Source organism: Lynx rufus, unplaced genomic scaffold (genome assembly GCF_022079265.1).
Source record: "Lynx rufus isolate CCGP_SWC_20201006 ecotype Redwood Valley unplaced genomic scaffold, mLynRuf1.p SCAF_23, whole genome shotgun sequence".
In the NCBI taxonomy this organism is placed as follows: domain Eukaryota; kingdom Metazoa; phylum Chordata; class Mammalia; order Carnivora; family Felidae; genus Lynx; species Lynx rufus.
The window spans coordinates 7,699,372-7,722,109 of NW_025814838.1; the positions used below are offsets into that span (position 1 = coordinate 7,699,372).

At 42.8% G+C, this 22,738-nt stretch overlaps 1 protein-coding gene across 2 annotated transcripts in view; it reads right to left on the reverse strand.

The window, feature by feature from the left end:
• The window catches only part of MOSMO (modulator of smoothened), a 59,377-nt gene extending 41,167 nt beyond the window's left edge, over positions 1-18,210 (reverse strand). For both annotated transcript variants that reach the window (XM_047087247.1, XM_047087248.1), the window contains exon 1: positions 18,085-18,210. In XM_047087247.1, the coding sequence (XP_046943203.1) occupies positions 18,085-18,190 (106 nt within the window). In that variant the 5' untranslated portion in view covers positions 18,191-18,210. The remainder of the gene's footprint in view (positions 1-18,084) is intronic.
• Positions 18,211-22,738: the final 4,528 nt, after the last annotated feature.

Below are 22,738 nucleotides of genomic sequence, written 5' to 3' on the forward strand. Positions count from 1 at the left end.
TTGACTCTAGGCTAATACAGAGAACAAAAGCACTGGCCAAAACCTTATAGAGGCAAAAAGCAAAATAAAAAAAAAAATAGCACAATAGGAAACCCCATAATGTATCCAACCTCCCTAATAACCATAAAGATATTCACAATAAAGGATAATCACATCTTAAATAGAGGGTGGTTTATTTAAAAATTTTTAATGTTTGTTTTTGGGAGAGAGAGAGAGAGTGCCAGGGGGGTAAGGGGCAAAGAGAGATGGAGACACAGACTCTGAAGCAGGCTCCAGGCTGTGAGCTGTCAGCACAAAGCCCCATACAGGGCTCAAACTCATGAACTGCAAGATCATGACCTGAGCCAAAGTTGGATGCTTAACTGACTGAGCCACCCAGGTGCCCCCATTTATTTGTTTTTTAAAGTTTATTTATTTATTTTGAGAGAGAGGTAGAGAGTGAGTGGAGAAGGGACAGAGAGAGAGGGAGAGAGAGAATCCCAAGTAGGCTCTGTACTATCAGTGCAGAGCCCGTTGAGGGGCTAGATTCCAGGAACAGAGAGATCATGACCCGAGCCACCCAGAAGCCCTGAGGGTGGTCTATTTAGAGCAGACATCTTACTAGCTATTGTGGGATTCTAAATGGTTACTGGATGATAGTTACCTATTGGGTGGTACGTAGGTAGATGCAGGCAATAGTCCTCTAAAGCCAGGAGCTATTCCCAGATCAGCGACACTTCAACATACAAGAGTTTGTCTTCTGATCCTAACCCACTAAATCTTAGAGCGGGAGTCCTACAGGTTATCTAAAATGCTGATATATGACTGTATACATCTGTTTAAAATATGATTTATTGCTATGGTTTTTAAGTGATTCATGAATGATTTTTTAAATTTTAAATTAAACTCTGAAAGTAATTATTTTATCTTCAGGATAATAAAATATAGTTTATGTTATATATATTTTTTATATTTCATAATAAGCAAATGAACAGAACTTTAACAAATGACCTTATAGGCTACCCATGACATCAATCATGCTTTACTTTTAGAACTTTTTATCTAAATTTGGTTGCTGACTTCAACTAATGAGGTCAGGGTCATGCTTTATATACTTAGCCAGTGGGGAGAAATCTACTCTAGGACCCAGACTACAATCCATAACCCGCCCAGCAAATGTTAGCTAGAGTAAAAGGTTGGCGGAATGTTAATGGCTTAGTATAATCTGTCATCATTACTGGGAAATCTCCAAAAACATGTTACCTTTGATATGTAGAACAGCACTTTCATATACACATTTGGATAGGTTGCCTGGTACTCTTTTCTCTTAGTGGAAGAAGGTAGCAATCCAAATAAGTATCAGGGGCACAGTACAGTGTGTATGTTAAAAACAAATCGGGAACCAGGTCTAACACAGTCATATATCCTAAATTTTTAAAAAAATGAGACTACTTTTGGTGACTATATGATAGGTAAATAATGAATTGCATTATATTCTATGTATCCAATGTAATAAAAAATTAATCCATTTAGTTGCTTAACAATAACAATAGCTACTATAAATGCCTCTGCTGTGGTAGATGTTTCAGCTATATTAACTTTAATTCTTACAGCCACCTTGCAAAGTAAGAGGTATTATGCCCATTTATAGATGAGGCAACTAAAGCTTAAAGAGGCCAAGTAATAACAGAAAAAAAAAAAAAAAAAAAAGAGGCCAGTGTGTCCAAAGCCACACAGCTGGTAAATGGCAGAGCCAGACCTTGAACTGAGTTCTGACTTCAATCCCTATTCTTTTTTTTTTTTTTTTTTTAATGTTTATTTATTTTGGGCCACCTGAGTGGCTCAGTCAGGCGACTGACTTCAGCTCAGGTCATGATCTCATGGTCGGTGAGTTTTGAGCCCCGCGTCGGGCTCTGTGCTGACAGCTGAGAGCCTGGAGCCTGCTTCATTCAGATTCTATGTCTCCCCCTCTCTCTGCCCCTCCCCTGCTAGCACTCTGTCTCTCTCTTTCTCAAAAATAAACATTTAAAAAGCAATTTTAATGTTTATTTATTTTGAGAGAGCAAGAGAGAGCACAAGTGAAAGTGCCCACGTGAGCAGGAGAGGGGCAGAGAGAGGAGGAGAGAATCCCAAGCAGGGCTTGATCCCATGAACTGAGATCATGACCAGCCAAAAGAGCCCAAATCAAGAGCAGATGCTCAACTGACTGAGTCACCCAAGCGCTCCTCAATCCCTACTCTATTTTCACTATGATTTTCTTAATAAAATAACTTTTAAAAAAAATGTTTATTCATTTTTGAGAGACAGAGTGCAAGGGGAGGAGGGGCAGAAAGAGAGAGGGAGACACAGAATCCAAAGCAGGCTCCAGGCTCTGAGCTGTCAGCACAGAGCCTGACGTGGGGCCCGAACCTACAAACTATGAGATCATGACCTGAGTCAAAGTCGGACACTTAACTGACTGAACCACTTACAGGTGCCCCAGTAAAATAATCTTCTAAGAATGTATCATACATACCCAGATTTATTTTAAATCAAGAGATAGGATTCATGAGGATGAAGGGGGAACACAAACTAGTTTTCAATTGGTGAAAATAAAGAATAAGTATTTTATTTATTTGTTTGTTTAAATGTTTATTTAATTTTGAGAGAGAGTCACAGAGCAGGAGTTGGGGAGGAGCAGAGAGAGAGTCGGACACAGAATCTGAAGTAGGCTTTAGGCTCTGAGCTGTCAGCACAGAGCCCGATGTGGGGCTTGAACCCATGAAGGGCGAGTCATGACCTGAGCTGAAGTCGGACACTTAATCGACTGAGTCACCCAGGTGCCCCAAAGAATAAGCATTTAGGTAATTTTTCTTTTCTTTAAAAAAAAAACAAAACAAACAAACAAACAAAAATACACACACACACACAGTATTTAAAAAATTTTTTTAAATGTTTAAAATGTTTTTGAGAGAGAGAGAGAAAGAGCGCAAGTATGAGTGGGGAGGGGCAAAGAGAGAGGGAGGCAGAATTTGAAGCAGGCTCCAGGCTCTGAGCTGTCAGCACAGATCCCGACCTGGGGCTTGAACTCGTGAACTGTGAGTTCATGACCTGAGCCGAAGTCAGACACAACAACCAACTGAGCCACCCAGGCACCCCAATACATTTTGTATTTTAGAGAGAGACAGAGCACGAGCAGCAGAGAGGAGCACAGAAAGAGACAGAGAGAGAGACAGAGACAGAGAATCTTAAGCAGGCTCCACACTAAGTGTGGAGCCTGACATGGGGCTTGATCCCATGACCGTGGGATCATGACCTGAGCCAAAATCAAGAGGTGGATGCTCAGCCCACTGAGCCACCCCGGCACCCCACATTAGATAACTTTTCAAGCACAAGTAAAACATCTACAGCAAATCCTAAATTAGAAGCCAAGTTTCAACAGAGGTACTCAAGTTAAAAGCACTTATTTTGGAGGGGCGCCTGGGGCTCAGACGGTTAAGTGGCCGACTTCAGCTCAGGTCATGATCTTGCTGTTCCCAAGTTCAAGCCCTGTGTCAGGCTCTGTGCTGATGCTCAGAGCCTGGAGCCTGTTTACGATTCTGTGTCTCCCCCAGCCCCCCCCCCCCATGCCCCTCTCCTGCTTGCTGTCTCTTTCTCTCTCTCAAAAATAATAAACATTAAAAAAATTTTTTTAAAATACTTATTTTGGGGCACTTGGGTGGCTCAGTGGGTTAAGCATCTGACTCTTGATTTCGGCTCAGGTCATGATCTCACAGTTCGTGAGTTTGAGCCCTGAGTCGGGCTCTACACTGACAGTGTGGGGCCTGCTTGGGATTCTTTCTCTCCCCCTCTCTCTCTCTCTGCCCCTCCCGTGCTTGCACTCTCTCTCTCAAGATAAATAAAGTTTAAAAAAAAAAAAGACTTATTTTGTACCATCTGATACCCTAAATGGCATACAAAATATTGTTTTTCTCCTTTATCTATTATAGGTCCCCCTAAACAACCGGTAATCACACTAGGCCACACTAACAGCCCCTTCCATGGGCTTGAATGAGGAACACGGGATCCAATCTCTTCTGTAGCACCTTGTTTCCCCATGGCAGAGATCACTTACCCGTTACAAACTCATCTCCCCCATGTCCACTCACCACCATAACACACCCCACATATCACATGTACTTTCATGTACTCATACACACCTTCCTTATCTCCACTGATTTAACTCTATCTCAGGTTATTGCACCTGAGGGAATCCCTTAAACATACATTTCCTGCAAATTCTCTTGTCTTCCTCTGGTAGTCAAAAAATGACATAAAATATTGTTGACACATGTAAAAAGAATCTCCGTGAAACACCCACATCACATAGAAGGAATGTCATAAGCTTTTTTTTGTTTTTAACTGAAGTACAGTTGGCACAAAATGTTACAGTAGTTTCAGGTGCACAACACTGATTCAGCAAGCCTATATAGTATGCTGTGCTCACCACAAGTGCAGCTACCATCTGTCATCACACAACGCTATGACAATACCACTGACTATAGGAATGTCATAAGCTTTAAAGTCAAACTGGCAAATTAAAGGATCAGAGAAATAAACTTCCTTTTCTTAGCCCTTTTTATCTCTTTAAAAATGCTATTCACAATGCAACTGTACTGCTTTATACAATTTTGTTGTGGTTGCAGAAGTAAATATTTTAGGTACAATATGGTCTTATGGGCTAACCTAGGAATCTAACTCCTGTATAGATCCAGGGAACCACCCAGTCAACCTAAAAATTAACTTTCATCTTATAATATTCTTTGTCAAAGTTGGGAATGACTATATGGTAGCTGGGCCTTACTTCCAAAATGAAAACCAACTGATAAATGGTAAAAAGAAAAAGAAAAAAAAAAAGAAAAAAACAAGCCTGCATTCTGAGGATATTCAGCTACTATACAATAATGTGATCTATGTAACAATGTAAGTATCATACTTGTAAAAATGAGGTAAGAGGGGCGCCTAGGTGGCGCAGTCGGTTAAGCGTCCGACTTCAACCAGGTCACGATCTCGCGGTCCGGGAGTTCGAGCCCCGCGTCAGGCTCTGGGCTGATGGCTCAGAGCCTGGAGCCTGTTTCCGATTCTGTGTCTCCCTCTCTCTCTGCCCCTCCCCCGTTCATGCTCTGTCTCTCTCTGTCCCAAAAATAAATAAACATTGAAAAAAAAAATTAAAAAAAAAAATGAGGTAAGATTAGGAATGCCAAATATTACTTTCTCTTGAGTTCTAGTCCCTTTGTGCTTGGATATTCTACTCTCACTTCAAACATAACATGTCTAAACCAAACTCATCACCTTTACCCATAAATCAGCACACTCTCCAAAATTCCCAATTCTAGTCCCTACTCTAGGTTCAAAATCTTAGTGTCAACTGTAACACCTCCTCTTTCTTGCCACATGCAAGTTTGGACTGATTGCTACTTAAGGTACAGAGATCAATAAATCATACTCTGTTAGTAGGGAACTTTCAGGCTGAGAATAGATAACACAAGCAAAGATTTAGAGATGAGAATACAGATTATATTTAGGAAATAGAAAGTAATACAGAGGAGCTAGAATGTAGATCCGTGCAGGAAAAAAAAAAGTATGATCTAAGGTTGGAAACATAAACTACAGTCATATTGTGAAGATACTTGAATGCCTTTGTGCTGTGGAAGATGAAAAGTCACTGAAAGTTTTCTGGTACGAGCACATGAAGTGGTTAATAGCCAGGGTTCTGCAGCTAGACTTCCTGGGTTCAAATCTCAGCTCTTCCACCTATCAGTTTTGTGACCCTGGGCAAGTTACATGACTTTTCTGTATCTCTGTGGGGTTAATAACAGCATCTATATAAGGATGTTGTGAGGACTCAATTAGTAAATACATATAAAGTGCCTAGAAAAGTATCTGTCATAAAGTAAATGCTATGTAAGTATTTGTGATTCTTCTTACATTTATCCTTTAGGAAGATGAATTTAGCAGCAATGTATAGAAATGGACTAGAACAAAAATTTCCCTGCCTTTACTCACGCTATTTCACCCTCAAGGACAAGCACTGCCCAAGTTTTCGTAATTATTTAAATATTCATTAAGTGTATCATCTATTAACCTCAAATGCCATCTCCTCCTCGACCACCTGGACAGAAAGTAGCTACATCATATATTTGACACTTATTTCTTATGTATATAAATTTATTTCTCCAAAGAGAACACAGGTTTCTTGAGAATAAAATATTTTTTCATTTACTTAAATGCAATCTCTCAAAATATTTAGTACAGTTCCTTACAGACCATACATACTTCAATAAGCATTTGTTGCGAGACTGTCTGGAATAAAGTCCAGTGGTATAAGAAATATTTATGGGAAGATCTAAGGACTACTTAGAGTAAATTAAAGATTTATTTTATTAAAATGAATGGTACTTTTTTTTTTTTTAATTTTTTTTTTTTAACATTTATTTATTTTTGGGACAGAGAGAGACAGAGCATGAACGGGGGAGGGGCAGAGAGAGAGGGAGACACAGAATCGGAAACAGGCTCCAGGCTCTGAGCCATCAGCCCAGAGCCTGACGCGGGGCTCGAACTCACGGACCGCGAGATCGTGACCTGGTTGAAGTCGGACGCTTAACCGACTGCGCCACCCAGGCGCCTGAATGGTACTTTTAAAATGAAATAGTCATAAATGAAATAGCTTAGAAATCTGTGGGCTGGTCAGCAAAACTAATCTGAAGACGGTCTGTTTTTGAAAAAAACCTGTTTTATTACAGCTGAAAGTAGACCCAATGATGTTCCTGGGGGAATAACTTAATGTGAATACACCACTAAAGGGGAGACCTAGTGAAATTTTGCTCTCCCATTTTCTTACTTGACCCAACCAACTGCATTTATCTTTACCCCTGTTTAATCTCTAATGATAGTATACAGTCCCTAGTTGAACAGATCTATATTAAAAGTCAACAGCTGCCTTTTTGCTCAATATATACAACAGCCAAGTGTCAAAATGCCAAATGTGACCTTTTATTTATAGCAAAGCTAGTATAAAGAGACACACAAAAAAAGTGCAGCCTTTTCCTCCCAATTAAGAAAAAAAATACAGTTCAAACAAATGTCTCTTTGCTTTAAAACTGGAATCATACACTGTAATGTCATATAAGTAAATTACACGATTTTGGTATACACTCATAAATACACGTATCATTGATCGTAACACCCAAATCCATATGCTTCTCTATTTTGTCAACTCTAAAGCAACAAATCTCAAAGGAACACCCCTTTTTGCTTGCTCATGCCATGTCTGGTAAGGATTCTCCTCCCTGTAATTTACAGCTAATGAGAGAATACATAGTAATGTTCGCATAGGTGTGTTTTTGAAGAGTGACTTTGATCCAGATACTTATTTTTAGGCACCTGATATTCAAAGATCCTTAGGTTCCTTCATGGCTCTTATTTAACCTCTCTTGTTGAAATGCAATAGCTTTGCTAAATATTACTTTTTCATCAGTCTGTAGCCAACAAAGAATGAAACAATGCAGCCATGATATCCAATCAGTTGTTATCAACTGGATCAGGTGTTGCATGTAATCACCTTTTTAGCAGCCAGCTGCTAGTTGGCCAAAGAACTAAAGAAAACTCGGGAAAAATTGTGTAGCTCCAGAGCTTGAAAATAAAACATTCTGACAACCAAAAAGATATGAATGTCATGTTTGCATAAATCATCATAGACAGGTAAGGCTGTAACTATGAAATTTATACCTATACATTGTCACCGCTGTCACTGTACAACCTAATCTCCTGGGTATGTAGGGTGTATAAAATAAACTCACTATGTAAATCATTATCCATTCAAGTTGCATGATTAAGCTCTTATTTACAATTCAACAATAACAATTTCATAAACAGCAATATTTCATTATGTGACTAAATTTCCCCTATAAGATTATGTAATATGGTCCACTGCTTACATACACATTAAAATGAAGTATGGGGGCGCCTGGGTAGCTCAGTCAGTTGAGCGACCCACTCTCTGATTTCGGCTTGCATCATAACCCCAGGGTCGTAGGATGGAGCCCCACGTCAGGTTCTGCACTGAGTGTGGAGCCTGCATAAGATTCTCTTGCTCCCTCGGCCCCTCTCCCCAGCTTGTGCATGCTCTCAAATTTAAAAAAAAAAAAAAAAAAAAAACGCAGTATGGAAAAAACACAAAAACTCACAGTTGCATTACAGAAACTAATAACAACTAGAAGAAATTTTATTCTATAAACAAAAACTAAATCCTCAGTTATACTACTTGTCAGGTTTCTATAAAGAAACAACTATCTCATATATTTCAAACATATTTCCAGCCTTTCAGGTGAAGCTAACTGACTCTATACTCAACTGTAAAGTTTACAGACCACTAGGTCTTAGATATATTCCTTTAAAAATAACTTCCGAGGGCACCTGGGTGGCGTCCGACTTTGGCTCAGGTCATGATCTCACGGTTTGTGGGTTCGAGCCCCACATCAGGCTCTGTGCTGGCAGTCTGGAGCCTGGAGCCTGCTTCAGATTCTGTGTCTCTCTCTCTCTGCCCAACCGCTGCTCACTCTGTCTCTCTCTCTCTCAAAAATAAAATAAAACATTAAAAAAAAAGTTAAGAAAACAACTTCTGAACTAAATGATTTTCACAGTACACTGCAGTTGTTACCCTTTAACCTACAGGAGAACATAAAGTTGGAGTCTGAATGTGCATAGCAATTAGAAGGGATGAAAAAAAGCATTAATCAAATCTGAATGATATAATTTTTATTAATAAAAAACTCTAAAACTACAACTTGTCTAAAATTACATAGCTAGTAAATAGCAGGACTGGGATTTGACTATGTCAGTTTTGGTTTGACCCCAAAATCTGTGTGCCCTTTCTACTATGCTAGGCTGCCTTTCATTTAGAAATCTGTTTTCTTCTTCAGTCTGTTCCAGAAACCTATGAACCCAATGCAGGCCTTGCTTTTTGTACTTGTATGTGTGGCTTACATTACCACTACCACGGACTTCAGAGTCTCTCTTCCTAGATTGGGTTCGGCTGGGTTTCAGTTATATTCAAATTCAGACACAACATGTTGCCTTAAGTTTCTGTTTAGAACAAGGCAAGCTCTAAGTAAATAAGATAGGTAATAAAAAGGGAAATGTTAAAAAATTCAAATGTTATGACTTTTTATATAATAATTATGATTAATATTTGAGTATTTTGCTATGTACTAGACCATGTGCTGATTCCTTATATGCCATATTATATTTCCTCACAACCTTCATTTGAAATAAATATACAGTCCCTATTTTATAGCTAAGAAATCAAATTACATGCCCCAGATCATAAAACTCATAAAAAGGGAATCCAAGAATCAAATGTAGATATGGCTGACTCGAAATCCCACAGGACCATTTTAAGTTTATTGTGTTGCAACTCCAGTATAAACCTAGTATTTGTCAAGAAAGGGGTTAAACAACCCCTGTTCCAGGTCAGACTCTGCTGAACAGTGGAGGATTGCTATACTGACTACACTGTGCCAGCTCTGAAAGCCTTGGCTCTAGCAGCCAAATGACAGAATTTAAGAAGTCTGGTCAGTCTAATAAAGGCAACAGCATCATCACTCTGTAATTTCTTTATCACAATTTCCTTCCTTTTAGTGATCTCCATTTACTTATGGCTTCTGTCCATGTTCTTGGTCCCAAACTTCCCTTCTCCACAACTTTTAGGCCTACTGGCCTATATCCTTCATCCCAAAGGGCCTATATCCCTGTTGGTAATGGTAAAAAGAGAGGACTTCTGGAACCAAGGTTGTAAACGAAATAAATGCTTTGTTCAGGAAATTTAATCTTCTATTGGAAAACTGGCCTACACTGTAAAATTTACAGGAACATAAGTGATTTCAAGCTTCAAGTACATCCTGTGAACACTATAAAAAAGACTGGTCTCAGAATTTTTATTCAAAGTTATTATTTGCTAAGTATTATTTATACTGATAATGTCACTTAAAGAATTTTAATGGTTATTATTTTTGAGAGATGGAACACAAGTGGGGGAGGGGCAGAGAGAGAGACAGACAGACAGACAGACAGACACAGAATCCGAAGAGGGGTCCAGGCTCTGAGCTGTTAGCACAGAGCCCCATATGGGGCTTGAACACATGAACTGTGAGATCATGACCTGAGCTGAAGTTGGATGCTTAACTGACTGAGCCACTAAGATACCCTTAATGTCGCTTCTTAAAAATGTTCATTTATTTTTGAGACAGAGTGAGCACAAGCAGGGGAGGGGCAGGGACAGGACAGAAGATCTGAAACAGGCTCTGTGCTGACAGCAATGAGCCTGATGCAGGGCTTGAACTCATGAACTGCGAGATCATGACCTGAGACCAAGTCAGATGCTCAGCCAACTGAGCCACCCAGGTGCCCCAATAATGTCACTTTTTAAAAAACCAAATAGGGATGCCTGGGTGGCTCAGGTGCTTAAGTGTTCCACTCTTGATTTCAGCTCAGGTCATGATCTCACAGTTTGTGAAATCGAGCCCTATGTCAGGCTCTGCGCTGACAGTGCAGAGCCTGCTTGTGATTCTCTTCCTCCCAATCTCTGTCTCTCTCTGCTCTTCCCTTGTTCACATGCATGCACTCTCTCTTTCTCAAAATAAATAAACTTTAAAAATAAAATAAAAAGCCAAAAAAATGTTTGTACCACTTTACCATTTTGAAGTATTATTGTTTGAAGTAAAAGAAATTTACTGGCCCAAATATTTAACTGATGAATAGATAATGGATAAATATATCTGACAATAAAAAGACTAATTACTAAAGTACTAATATTTACTATAATATGGATGAACCTTGAAAACATTACACTAAGTGAAATAAGACAGTCATAAAAGACCACATGTTGTATGATTCCACTTACATGAAATGTCCAGAACAGGCAAATCCTTAGAGACAGAAAGTAGATTGGTCCCCTCGCCTAAGAACAGGATGTTGGGGGGTGATGGCTAAGGGATGGGAGTTTCTCTCTGGGGTACTGAAAATGTTCTAAAATTTTCAAAAAAAAAAATTAAATAAAAAAAAATTTTTTTAAAGCAGTGTACTGGCAGAAGACTCAAAAGACCATTGAAGAAATTGTTAGTGCTTTTTAAATTAAAGGAGAACATAATTTCAAGATTTTTGCCCTTAGGTAGAACCAAATTCTGTCCTTCACTATGTCAGGTCCAAAGTGATTGCCAAAATGAAGTTCTAGACAGACTGCTTTGTTCAAACTGATGTTACAAAGCTCCTTCATGCGAAAGTACCTCTGTAATGACTTAAATTGTTACCATTCAGGGGAGAGGGCTTATTGTTTAATAATTTTTTATTATTTAATAAATGGTGTTTAATAAATATCTGCTTGGGCAGCTTATAATTTTAATGTTTTAAACCAACGACCCCAATCTGTAGGCCAGGATCTACTTGTGATCTTGAACTCTAACACGAGAGATGTCAAGCACCACAGTCCCTTATCTGAGGTTTCCAGGATTTCCTGTGGAGAGGGTAGTGGGTAGCAGAATGGGAAATGATACTCTTTCAAAGTCTTTCACTTCCCCAAGCACCTGCCAGTTTTTATACTTGAGCGAAAAGAAATCTCTTCCTCACAAAATGTCAGCCGTCTCCTAGGTGTCAAGTGGTTTTCTCCCCCCATGAGGGATAGGGGTGTGGGGGGGGAGGCTATTAGAATAATGTTCTTAGCTTATCTGTGTCCCCTCACTTATTCCTTCCCAGGTCAGAGGAATGACTTCGACTGGCAGTTATGAAAAAATTGGGTATATGTGGTCCAACTTTTTGTCCTTGGGAGCAAGTCGCCCATAAGGAGCCCTCATTTCCTCTGTTCTTTCATGCTGGAAGTCTTATAGGGCAGGTGCCTCAGTCCTGTTTGGGACTGGATGGTTAAGTTTGTTCAATCGTGAGATCCAGTAAGAAGAGGAAGTTGCTTGCCCACAGATAAAAGCCATGTTCTCCAATATTCTCTTTAGCAGCAATAAAATAATATCATGGATCCTAATTATTCTTTCTTTCCCTCAGTTCAGAATAACAAGCAGGAAAGAGTGTGTCGGTTATTGTGACTCCTTACACACTCTAAACAATTTTAAAAAGAATGAAAATCTTAGGAATAAATACACTCTGACAGACTACAAAGTGAATGTGATAACCAACTGTATAAAAGGAAATTTTGATTAGACATAAAGGAGGAATTCCTCTATGTACTGGAAGAGACTTTTCGAAAACATTTGGAAATCTTCGTTAAGAACACTAAGAAAATTCATCTAGGATGATTTAGGATGGTATAACCCTAAATGGTCACTACAATCTTTGCTGTAAAGGATGCCTCAAAAAAGGAATCTCTAGATCATTTTTTTCTAGATCATCTTTTTTAGTTTATTTGAGAGCGAGAGAGAGAGAGAGAGAGAGAGAGAGAGAGAGAGAGAGAGAGAGCGCGCGCGAGCACGTACACACGAGAGGGGGAGGGGCAGAGAGACAGGAGAGAGAGAATCCCAAGCAGGCGCAGCACTGGCAGTGCAGAGACCTATGTGGGGCTTCAACCCGTGAACTGTGAGATCATGACCTGAGCCGAAATCAAGAATCAGACGCTTAACCAGCTGAGCCACCCAGGAGCACCGAGATCATTTTATTCATCAGAAGCAGCTTTGCTTAATTGTTGACCTTGTTAGAATTAACTCAATAATAAAACTCCCCCCACCCCTCCCAAAAAGTTTGTCTCTTTAGAGATGAGAAAACAGTGACAGTGAAGTTAAGGGACTTGTACAAAGCAAAGGACATCACTTTAAGACTAAAACCCAAATCTCCCTCTTCTGTAATCTGGCAAGAACTTCAGCCACTTAAGAATTTTAATCTTGTGGGGCGCCTGGGTGGCGCAGTCGGTTAAGCGTCCGACTTCAGCCAGGTCACGATCTCGAGGTCTGTGAGTTCGAGCCCCGCGTCAGGCTCTGGGCTGATGGCTCAGAGCCTGGAGCCTGTTTCCGATTCTGTGTCTCCTTCTCTCTCTGCCCCTCCCCCGTTCATGCTCTGTCTCTCTCTGTCCCAAAAATAAATAAACGTTAAAAAAAAAAATTAAAAAAAAAAGAATTTTAATCTTGTTGGGGCACCTGGGTGGCTCAGTCAGTTGAACATCCAACTTCGGCTCAGGTCATGATCTTGCATTTTGTGAGTTCGAGCCCTGTGTTGGGCTCTGTGCTGACAGCTCAGAGCCTGGAGCCTGCTTCAGATTTTGTGTCTTCCTCTCTCTCTCTGCCCCTCTCCTTCTCATGCTTTCTAACTCTCAAGAATAACATTAAAAAAAAAAAAAAAGAATTTTAATCTTGTTAAGTAAAAAAAGGTATGCATAAGTAAGATATAGGTAATACTTCAATGAAGGGTTTTCTTGAAGGGAATATGCAACACTGAAACTCAAATCTCATGTGCAAAGCATTGACATGTGGGAAAAGATGTAGAAATGGCTATTCTACATTGGCTAAATATAAAAAGCCTAAGAAATCAAACCAAGTCATGGATGTTAAGTTGCTTCAAAACCTATAAAGCACTATATAAAATGAAAGATACTGCTATGAGTTCCAGTAACCATAAGAAATTTGATCGTGGCACAGCAGAATTATGCAATTTTGCCATGATATTCAACTGCCATTCAGTATTTTTTATTAACAGAAAACACTAAGGGTCCTTACTGAAGTGCCCCCCCCCGCCCCCATGTACTTCCTTCATATCTATCTCATTAGGTCTTCAAAAGTTTGTGCAGAACCTACAGGATATCAGAACAAGCTCAGGACATGTTACCACATACAGACGAGAAAAGAAGGAATGTACTTTCTCTGTATTTGCACCAATACAATAAAAACAAACTAACAATTCTGCCAGTATGAAGCATGGCCCATAAACTTATGAGAGTACAGTTTATTAGTCAAGATTTTAGGAAATTATCCTATTCAGTTATTTATTGTTTTTGGATTATTTCATTTCCTTCTGTGGTACTTCAAGCAGAAACTGAGGAGTAGAGAAACTAGAATATGGTGATGAAAGACTAAATGAAGAAGAACAGTATAGGAGTAATGCAGAAATGCCAAGAGAGAAGACGAATTTCACTTGTGATAAGCCTGGCCGTATTTTTTTTAACGTTTATTATAAAAAAATTTTTTTTTAATGTTTATTTTTGAGAGAGAGAGAGAGGCAGACAGACAGGCAGAGAGAGAGGGAGACACAGAATCCAAAGCAGGCTCCAGGCGCTGAGCTGTCAGCACAGAGCGCAATGCGGGGCTTGAACCCACCAACTGTGAGATCATGACATGAGCCGAAGTCGGACACTTAACCGACTGAACCACCCAGGTGCCCCTGGCCATTTTATTCTTGATACTGCCTTATACCCAAGAACACCCAATAAAGAAAATGTGTCAGTTCTCACAGTAACAAGTTCTGAGCTTTAATTTCAAAAAATCAACATGTTATTATAAATGAGAACAGCAATACAACAATATCTAACCTTTAATGAGCACTTATTGTGTGTTAGGCACTTTCTAAATGTTTTACATGGATTAAATCAATCATCATAATAATCCAATGAGGCAGGTACTACTAATATCCCTATTTTACAGAGGAAGAACTGTAAAGAGAGGCTAAGTAACTTGCCCCAAATCAAACAGCTAGTAAATGATGAAGTCTGGATTTGAATCCTGAAACTTTCTGTACTAGTTCATGGCAGTGGTTTTCAAATTATATCTGCAGAACCTTTCGGCTCTAGGATTCAACTTTCAAAATATATTTTGTTCACTTAAAATACTGCAGTAAAAACATCACAGTCAAAATATGCTGTATTTAATGCACTGAGGGAATCAACACAATAACCTTTTGCTGCTAGGCTGTCACTTCTGTACAGATCTTAGAATAAAGCTGGTCCTGTCACCTCTGCGATCTTATTCGAACTTCCTGTAAATGTTTCATTGATTTGGAAGGTGGAATTCTGTCCAGATTAAAAAAAAAAATTTCGAGTAGATCTGTCTGCTCAAATAAAAGTGTACATTGAGTGTACAAACTCTCTATCAAACTTCAAGTGTATCTTACCACAACACAAGAGCTCAAGAGTCAACAAAGGAACATCACATTTAAGTTCTGGGGGGCTTACCGTCTGATATATTTAAGGTGATAAACAGGAGTTAGATATGATTTTGAAAAAATTTCCTACCGTTCCTACTAACTCCTGTTCCAAGCTACAAAGTTTTTAATTGAAGGGTGAGATGGCAAGGGAAACTGTTAGGAGAAAGATCACCTCTCCCACCTGTTTTAGCCACACATCCCCACTGACACTCTGGACCTCGTGCCCACAATTTCCTGCCCTTCCACTTTGCCGTATCAATCACTCCCAGCCAGTCCTTCAATTCTGTTGGGTTTGCGATGCCACTGACCATATACCATTAACTGTTTCCTTTATTAACTTTTACTTTTTATCCAGCTGAGAATCCATGAACCAGCATTACAGGGACATTTTGGCTAATAGTTAAACACCTTTGTTCCTTTGTGATTTTGTTGCATTTCACTGGCAAACTCCAATCACGAAGGAAACGTTCTATTGGTTTTCACCACTGACTGGTATCAAAGCAGCCGAGCACTACCAGAGGTCAACAAGGCAGTTGGCTGATTGCACTGTATGTTCTTCACCACTGACTTCAGTGAGGCTTCCACAATGCTAGACAATCCTACTATGCCACTGGTTGGCATGCTTTCTCTGCAATTATTTACCTAGTTCACACATTTTCTACTTCCTTCGATCAGCAGACTTCTGTCCCTCCCATCTCTGCAGCAACTCACAGCTGAAGACTTTGTCTACTGTTATGAAGGAGTTATTCCCATCCTGCACAGTTGAAAATCCATGCATAATTTTTTACTCCCCCAAAACTTAACTACTAATAGCCTGTCGACTGGAAGCCTTGCCAATAGCATAAATAGCTGATCAACACATGTTTTGTAGGTTATATGCATTATATACTGTATTCTTAGAATGAAGGAGGCTAGGGAAAAGAAAATGTTAAGATAATCATAAGACAAAATATTTACAGTACTGTATTTATTTAAAAAAAAAAAAAAAAAAAGGTCCATGTATAAGTGGACCAGAGCAGCTCAAACCCATGTTGTTCAATGGCCAACTGTGTATCTTTCCCACGGACATTTAGTCTATTTTTTACATTGGGATTCACCTAAAAGCACGTTGCAGAAAGCATCTTCTCTGCTAGAACAGTGAAACCTCTTTGCCCCTAAGTATAAAAAGCCCCAAAGCCTCATAAACGGAGTCACTGCACATATAATTAGGATTAAAAAAACAGGTCATGAAGTGGATGTCACACATATAACTGTACAAACTGACACTAACATTTTCAGAAACAGGATATGTAGTTTCATCAAATTCCAAACCATCCTATCCTTTCTTACACACCTCACAAGTTTAAAAAAACTGAGATATAATTGATGTATAACATCTTGTACATAAGGAGTAGAACGTGCTGCTTTGATACATTTATATATTGCGAATTTACCACAGTAGCATTAGCTAACAGCTCAGTCACATCATAATCATCATGCATGTTTTACCATTAAGAGCTCTGCTAGAACTGTAGAGGCAAGAAAAGGAGAATTTTTTAGTGTGTTATTTTAATAACCCGTAAATCTGACAGCATGATTTTGTGTTACTAGATCTAGATGGAGGAGAGGAGGCAGGGAGGAGGGAGCAACAAATGTCCCAGCTACAGCTTTCTTTTTTTTTAAGAGCTAAATATACTGCAGGATAAATACAGACCCGTAAGTAATACTTAAGAAGTAACTTTGACAGCACAGTGATACATTTTTATAACAAATTATTCACGGAGGGAGTCTGACAGTCCCAACCCCCCTATATTCCCTTCACCTGCACTGAACGAGCAGTTAGAAAACAGGCTCATTCCTTCATTCCAGTCAGCTCTCCTGACAGCTGTTACGTTAATTACAGGGCTGGTCTCACAGGTCTGGGTGAGTGTGAGTGTGTACAGGTACGTATGTGCGATGACGGCCCAAGCTGAGAAAAATCCTGCACCCGGGATCCCCTTCAGAAAGATGCCTACTTCTCTCCGGAGGGCACCACCTTGTCGCTGCTGCCTCCAGCTCGGTGGTGTTCCAGCGGGCACCGCTGCTGCTGCTGGGCTGCCTGCAACTCTAATGTGTTATTTAATTTTGTAACTACTATTAAGATCTCTAAAGCGTTTTTGTGATGCGCTGGAATGAAAGATGCTCCATAAAATGAAGTTTATTATTAGTATTATTATAGCTCCCGGGCCTAAAATAAAGCAAAATTATAACCACACAGACTTCAAAGGGAAAATCGGAAGCCACATGCGTCTTAAACACAGCCGAGCGGGCAGGGGATGGGCGAGGGCGCGGGGAGGGGGACCCGCACGCAGCACACCAGCTCCTCCAGCACATTAACCCTGCCTGGTCGGGCCACCGGGCACCCGGCCGCAGCTCCCTCCCTCGGGGGACCGGGGCCGGACCTGACTCCCGTCGCAGCTCTCTGGTGGTCCTCGCACTGCCCCACGGGCTACCTCGCTCCCAGCCCCGGCTCCCCACCTCGTTTCTAATTCCTGCCCAGGCGCCTCAGTTTTCTCCAGAGCGGTTTCTTCCCGTCTCCCACCTGGACTCCCCTACCCCCGCCCCCAATCCAGGACGAAGCTCGTTCCTCCTTGGTCCCTCAGGTCCGGCGACCGTCTCCCCGCCACCCCCCTTCTCCGTCCGGGACCCGCCAGCCCAGCCCAGGTCTCCTCGCCCTTCGGCCACTTTTCGCTCAGCCCGGGGCGCCGCTCCCCTCAGCCCCGGGGTCCCGCTCGCGCCCGCGCGTCCTCCTCTCCATTCCCTCTCCCCTCCGGCCCCCGGGGCGCTCGGCCCCGCCGCCCCGGACGCCTCTCCGCCCCCTCCCTCCTCAGGCCGCCCCCTTCCTCGCAGCCGCCGGCCCCGTCTTCCCCCCGGCCGGGTCTCCCCTCCCCGCCCTCAGCCCTCAGCCAATCCCCCGCCCGGCCCCGCGCGCCCGCCGCTCACCCGCGGACTCCCCGGTGTTGATCCAGTCCGGGTTGGCGATGCTGGCGATGGCGAAGATATCGGCGGCCAGAAAGAGACATCCTGAGATGATGGTCAGTTTATCCATCTCCCCGCCCCGCTCCCCCCACCCCCCGAGCCCCGGGCAGGCCGCGGCCTCACGCCTCCCGCCCCATGGGCCGCCGCCGGGGCCCGGAGTCCCCGCGCCGCCGCCTCGCGCCCCCTCGGCCCCCGCGCGCCACTCGCGCCCTCCGCGCGCCCGGGACCAGCAGCCGCGGCGCGGCCCGCACAGCCGGAACCGCCGCCCGCCCCGGAACTGCTCGGCTCGCCCGCCCCTCACCCGGAAGCGAAGCCTCGGCGCTGTAGAGGCCAGACCGGGTCCCGGGCTGTGGCGTCCCTGCTCTGTTCTCCCGGCTGTGCCGCCCGCCTCGCAGCCCCGGCCCGCGGCCCCCGACCCTCCCCACCGTCCCGGGCTCGGCTGCCCCGGCCTCTATTGGGCCTCACGTCTCGCTGCCCTGGAGCCGGACCTGGCACCGGCCCAGCCCCATTGCCCCGCGCCTACCGGCAGGCCACGCCGCCTTTGAGCTTTCTTGCCAATAATAATGTTATCGTTGTTAATGACTGGTGACAAAATGCCCCTCAGTCTTTAGCCTTTCAAAACGGGCACTGGATTGATGGGTGAGAGACTCTGCCAAGTGACCCGGGGTCCCGTACAGCCCTTGTCACCTTGTGTTAGCATTGCCCCTTTCGCGTCGTTCAGCTCCGGGACTGCCCCATTTAGGAAATAACTGTCGACACCTAGTGGGGTTACTGGGCTGGACTTGCGAGACAAGGTTCCCAATCTCCGGAAGCTTACATACTGGTGGGGAAGAGGCAAACATGTTAAAAATTTATCTTTAAAAATGGGTCATTTCAGGTGTTGCTTTATGAACTAAATGGGGGTCGGTCTGATGGCGGGGGGAGGAGGAGGGCTGTGGTGATGCTTAGGATGGTCAGGGAAGGTTCACTGAGACCACCACTGTCGTAAACGCCTAACGTGTGAAGATTTGGGCAGGACTACTCCAGACGGAGGGAGAAGCAAGTGCAAAGAGGATTAGGGGAAGGGACAAGGAAGAGGTTGGCTTGTTCAAGGAACTGTGGAATAGCCTGTTTGGCTGGACGGTAGTATGAAAAGACAGAGAGGTAGGCGGAGACCAGATGTAGGGTTTGGGGAGCCATGGTAAAGGGTGTGGATTTTGTTCTAAGTGCAAGCGAAAGGCACAGGAGATTTTCAGCAGGAGACTGACAAGGTCTTATTTAATCTGTAAAGATAGTGTAGTTGGGGAAGGGGGTGGGGGGACAGGAATGAAAGGGATACCAGTTAACAGGCAAAGTACTCCAGGAGAGAAATGTAGCTTTAGCTAGGATGCGAATAGTGAAGATGGAAAAAATGGCTAGCTTTGGGTGTTTTATAGGCAAGGAAAACGACTGACCACGGGGGAGGAGTTGAAACAAAGAAAGGCCTCAGGAATGACTCTTAAGGTTTTGGCCTGAGTAACCAGGTGTTTGGAGATAGTATTTACTGAGTTGAGGCCTGAGGAGAAGCTTAGTTTGGATGGATAAACAGAAACAAGACATTGGCATAGTTTGTTGGCAATACAGATGATTTCTCCATCTATAATTTTACTATCTAGTGGAGGTTGCTTTTTCTTTTGTGACTGACTCTTGGACCAAGTCACCATTAACCTTAACTTTGGATCCAGCTCTTTCTTTCCTGGATAGTCCCCCACGCAGCAAACAAGAGATGGGACAGTCATCTTCTCCTTAAATGCCACATAGGTCATCTCAAGAAAGACCTAGAAGGTTGACATCTGTCTCTATTTTGGGAATGCCTACATGTTCCCAAAACTCAGCAAGTTTCAAATTCCACCAAATCCAACAGCCTTGCAGAAACTTGCAGAGTTATCAGTGTCACCACATAGATTGGGTAAGGAGGGATTTAATTGCTAGTCTATAGACTTTCCTGTCCAAACATTGGTCTCCTGGGGGGAAGGATTTTTTTTTTTTAAATTATTATGACACTGTTTAGTTTTCCTCTGCCACAGAAATAGGCACAAGCTGATTGATATATTCCAGGGACTCAGATATGCATATCACATTACTGCAGCAGGGTTTCACTTTTTTTTTTTTTTTTTTAAAGTACTGGAGAAGTTTGATGGAGTCATATTCTTGGCTTCTCGTCCAGAGTTTCTATTGCCCGGGCATAGAAGAAACTCCCAGCTTTATAGTTCTGAATTCTCAAATAATGTCCGCCGATGTTCACTACTAGGCATTGATGAGAATCCTGAGGTGAACTGTTGGGACAGTTTGCCTGTGAGTGGTATGGTGATCACTTGATCATTGCGTTTAAAAAATACGAGTGTAAATTCCCCCTTCTACCTGGGCAGCACTTCCCAGTCCCTCCTACCTCTGCCCCTCTACAAAAGGTTCTGGATCTAAGATTAAAGGATAAAAACAAGCTGTATAATGGGAACTAGACTTATTGTGGTGATCATTTCATGACATCTATGAATGTCGAATAGCTATGTTGTACACCCAAAACTAATATGTCAACTATATTTAAATTTAAAGAAAAAAAACCAATTTGGAGTTAAAAAAAAAAATTGAGAAAATTTTCACCAGATTAATGGCCACAAGTCACTTCAGAAAGTCACCTTCCCATTCCTTCTTTACCACCCAGCATGGGGGTGGGAGGGGTAGGCAGGGACTAAATACTCTGATTACATATTTTCCATTAATCCTGATTTTAGTCCCATATCTCATTCTCTACTTCCAACAGACCCGATATTGCAGAGTCCTGGATCTGTCCGAGATCTACAGGACAGATCAGTTCCCTTCTCCTCTATATCCCAGTCTACATTTTATTTTTTATTAAATGTTTTTATTTGTTTTTAGGAGAGAGAGAGAGTGAGCACATGCATACATGAGTGTGGTAGGGGCAGAGAGAGAGGGAGGCTGAGGATCCGAAGTGGGCTCTGTGCTGACAGCAGAGAGCCCATTGCAGGGCTCAAATTCACAAACCATGAGATCATGACCTGAGCCAAAGTCAGATGCTTAACTGACTGAGCCCCCACCCCCACCCCCAGTCTAGATTTTAGTAGAGGCAAACCCTAGGGTTCATGAGAGGTGGTGTGGTGGAGCAAAAAGGATACAGAACTATATTCTAGTCCCCTCCCTTCTACTGACTTGAACTTGGGAAAGTCAGACATTCTGCTTCAGTGGGAGAAGCTCCCCATCTCCTCACTCTCCCTTAAGCAAAGCAGCTGGGGCTATTTCATTCAGAGAGATGAGCCACAGGGATCCTTAAGGCAGAAAATCCTTGGGGACCCAGAAGGCCCCCCGAAGGGATCTATGCTGGCAGCCTAAAGTCATAAATAGCCATTCTGCGGCTGTTAAGGGGCTGTGAACACAGTGTGCTTTATCATGATGGATGGTAGGCCTTGGCCCAACAGAGGCTGAATCCAGATGGGACCTTGGTGAAAGCTGTGGAGGGGACTATATAATCACTCTTCTCTTTAAGGAGTATCTTTGGCCTGACAGGATAAAGAACACACTGCTTCCCCAGGGGGTCAAGTTCACCATGAAGGCCAAGAGTTTGGTGGCTGCACCATATACATGCACCTGGGGGTTCTGGAATTAGATAAGACCAAAGAGCTAAATCCAGAGGTTAACAGTTTGTGCCTTGGGCTCAAATCTCCTTTTGTCTCATGGATTGGGTTCCACTGGAGCTGACTCCAACCAGAGATTATGGATTAGCGTGCGGTCTTTATTAGGGAGTGCACTAAGGAGCAACTCCTTTGGGGGGAGGGAAGGCAGAGGGAGCAGTTTGGCTGTGATTCGGTTATTGGAGGCTTTGGCAGACCCCGTGATCAACTCTGAAGTTGGGGTGGCCACTCAGAGTTGGGGAAAAGGGGCCAAGCCTTTATATCCCCACATGGACCAGTCATTGGAGTTGAGCTACCTCAGGAATGACCTTGGGTATGGCTGCTCTTCAGCCAAAGACAATTCCTTGAGAGGGCCGACAGCTGAGATCCATGAACCTACAACCTTCCCAGGAGCTGGGGACTAAGTCCTTCAGTCTTCAGGAGGACTGGGTAGCACGGGGCAACATTTGTCACAGTGCACCCATTGCACGCTTCTTTTCAGTTCTGAGAGCAGGACCCCGGTGAGCATCTTTTCCTGTGGGAATCTTATGAAAGGAAGGTTAGCAGGACAAACCCCAGCTCCCCGTGTTGCTGCAGCTCATCTCCAGGCATAAGCGACATGCTCATCACCTCCCTCCTCTCCTGCCCATCCTAGATTCCTCTCACCTTTTGCTAGCACCTCTGGTGGTCTAGGTGGCTTATGTGGTGGGGTGGTTCGGACCTCCATCCCTGAGGAGTCTGAGCCACTTGTTGCCATGTATTTCTCAGGCTGTGGCTGCTTTTTTTGTCTGTTCACTGTCAAAATAGGGCAAGGGAGCACTAAGAGATACTCAGGTGGATCATGTGGGTGACAAACTGTTTCAATTTTCTCTGGTGAAAAATGGAACAATCTTAGTGCTTCCTTGTGCCCAAGGTGATGTATACACCTCCTCTACTGGGTATGGGGTCCTCATTATCACCTGAACAGCGGGGTC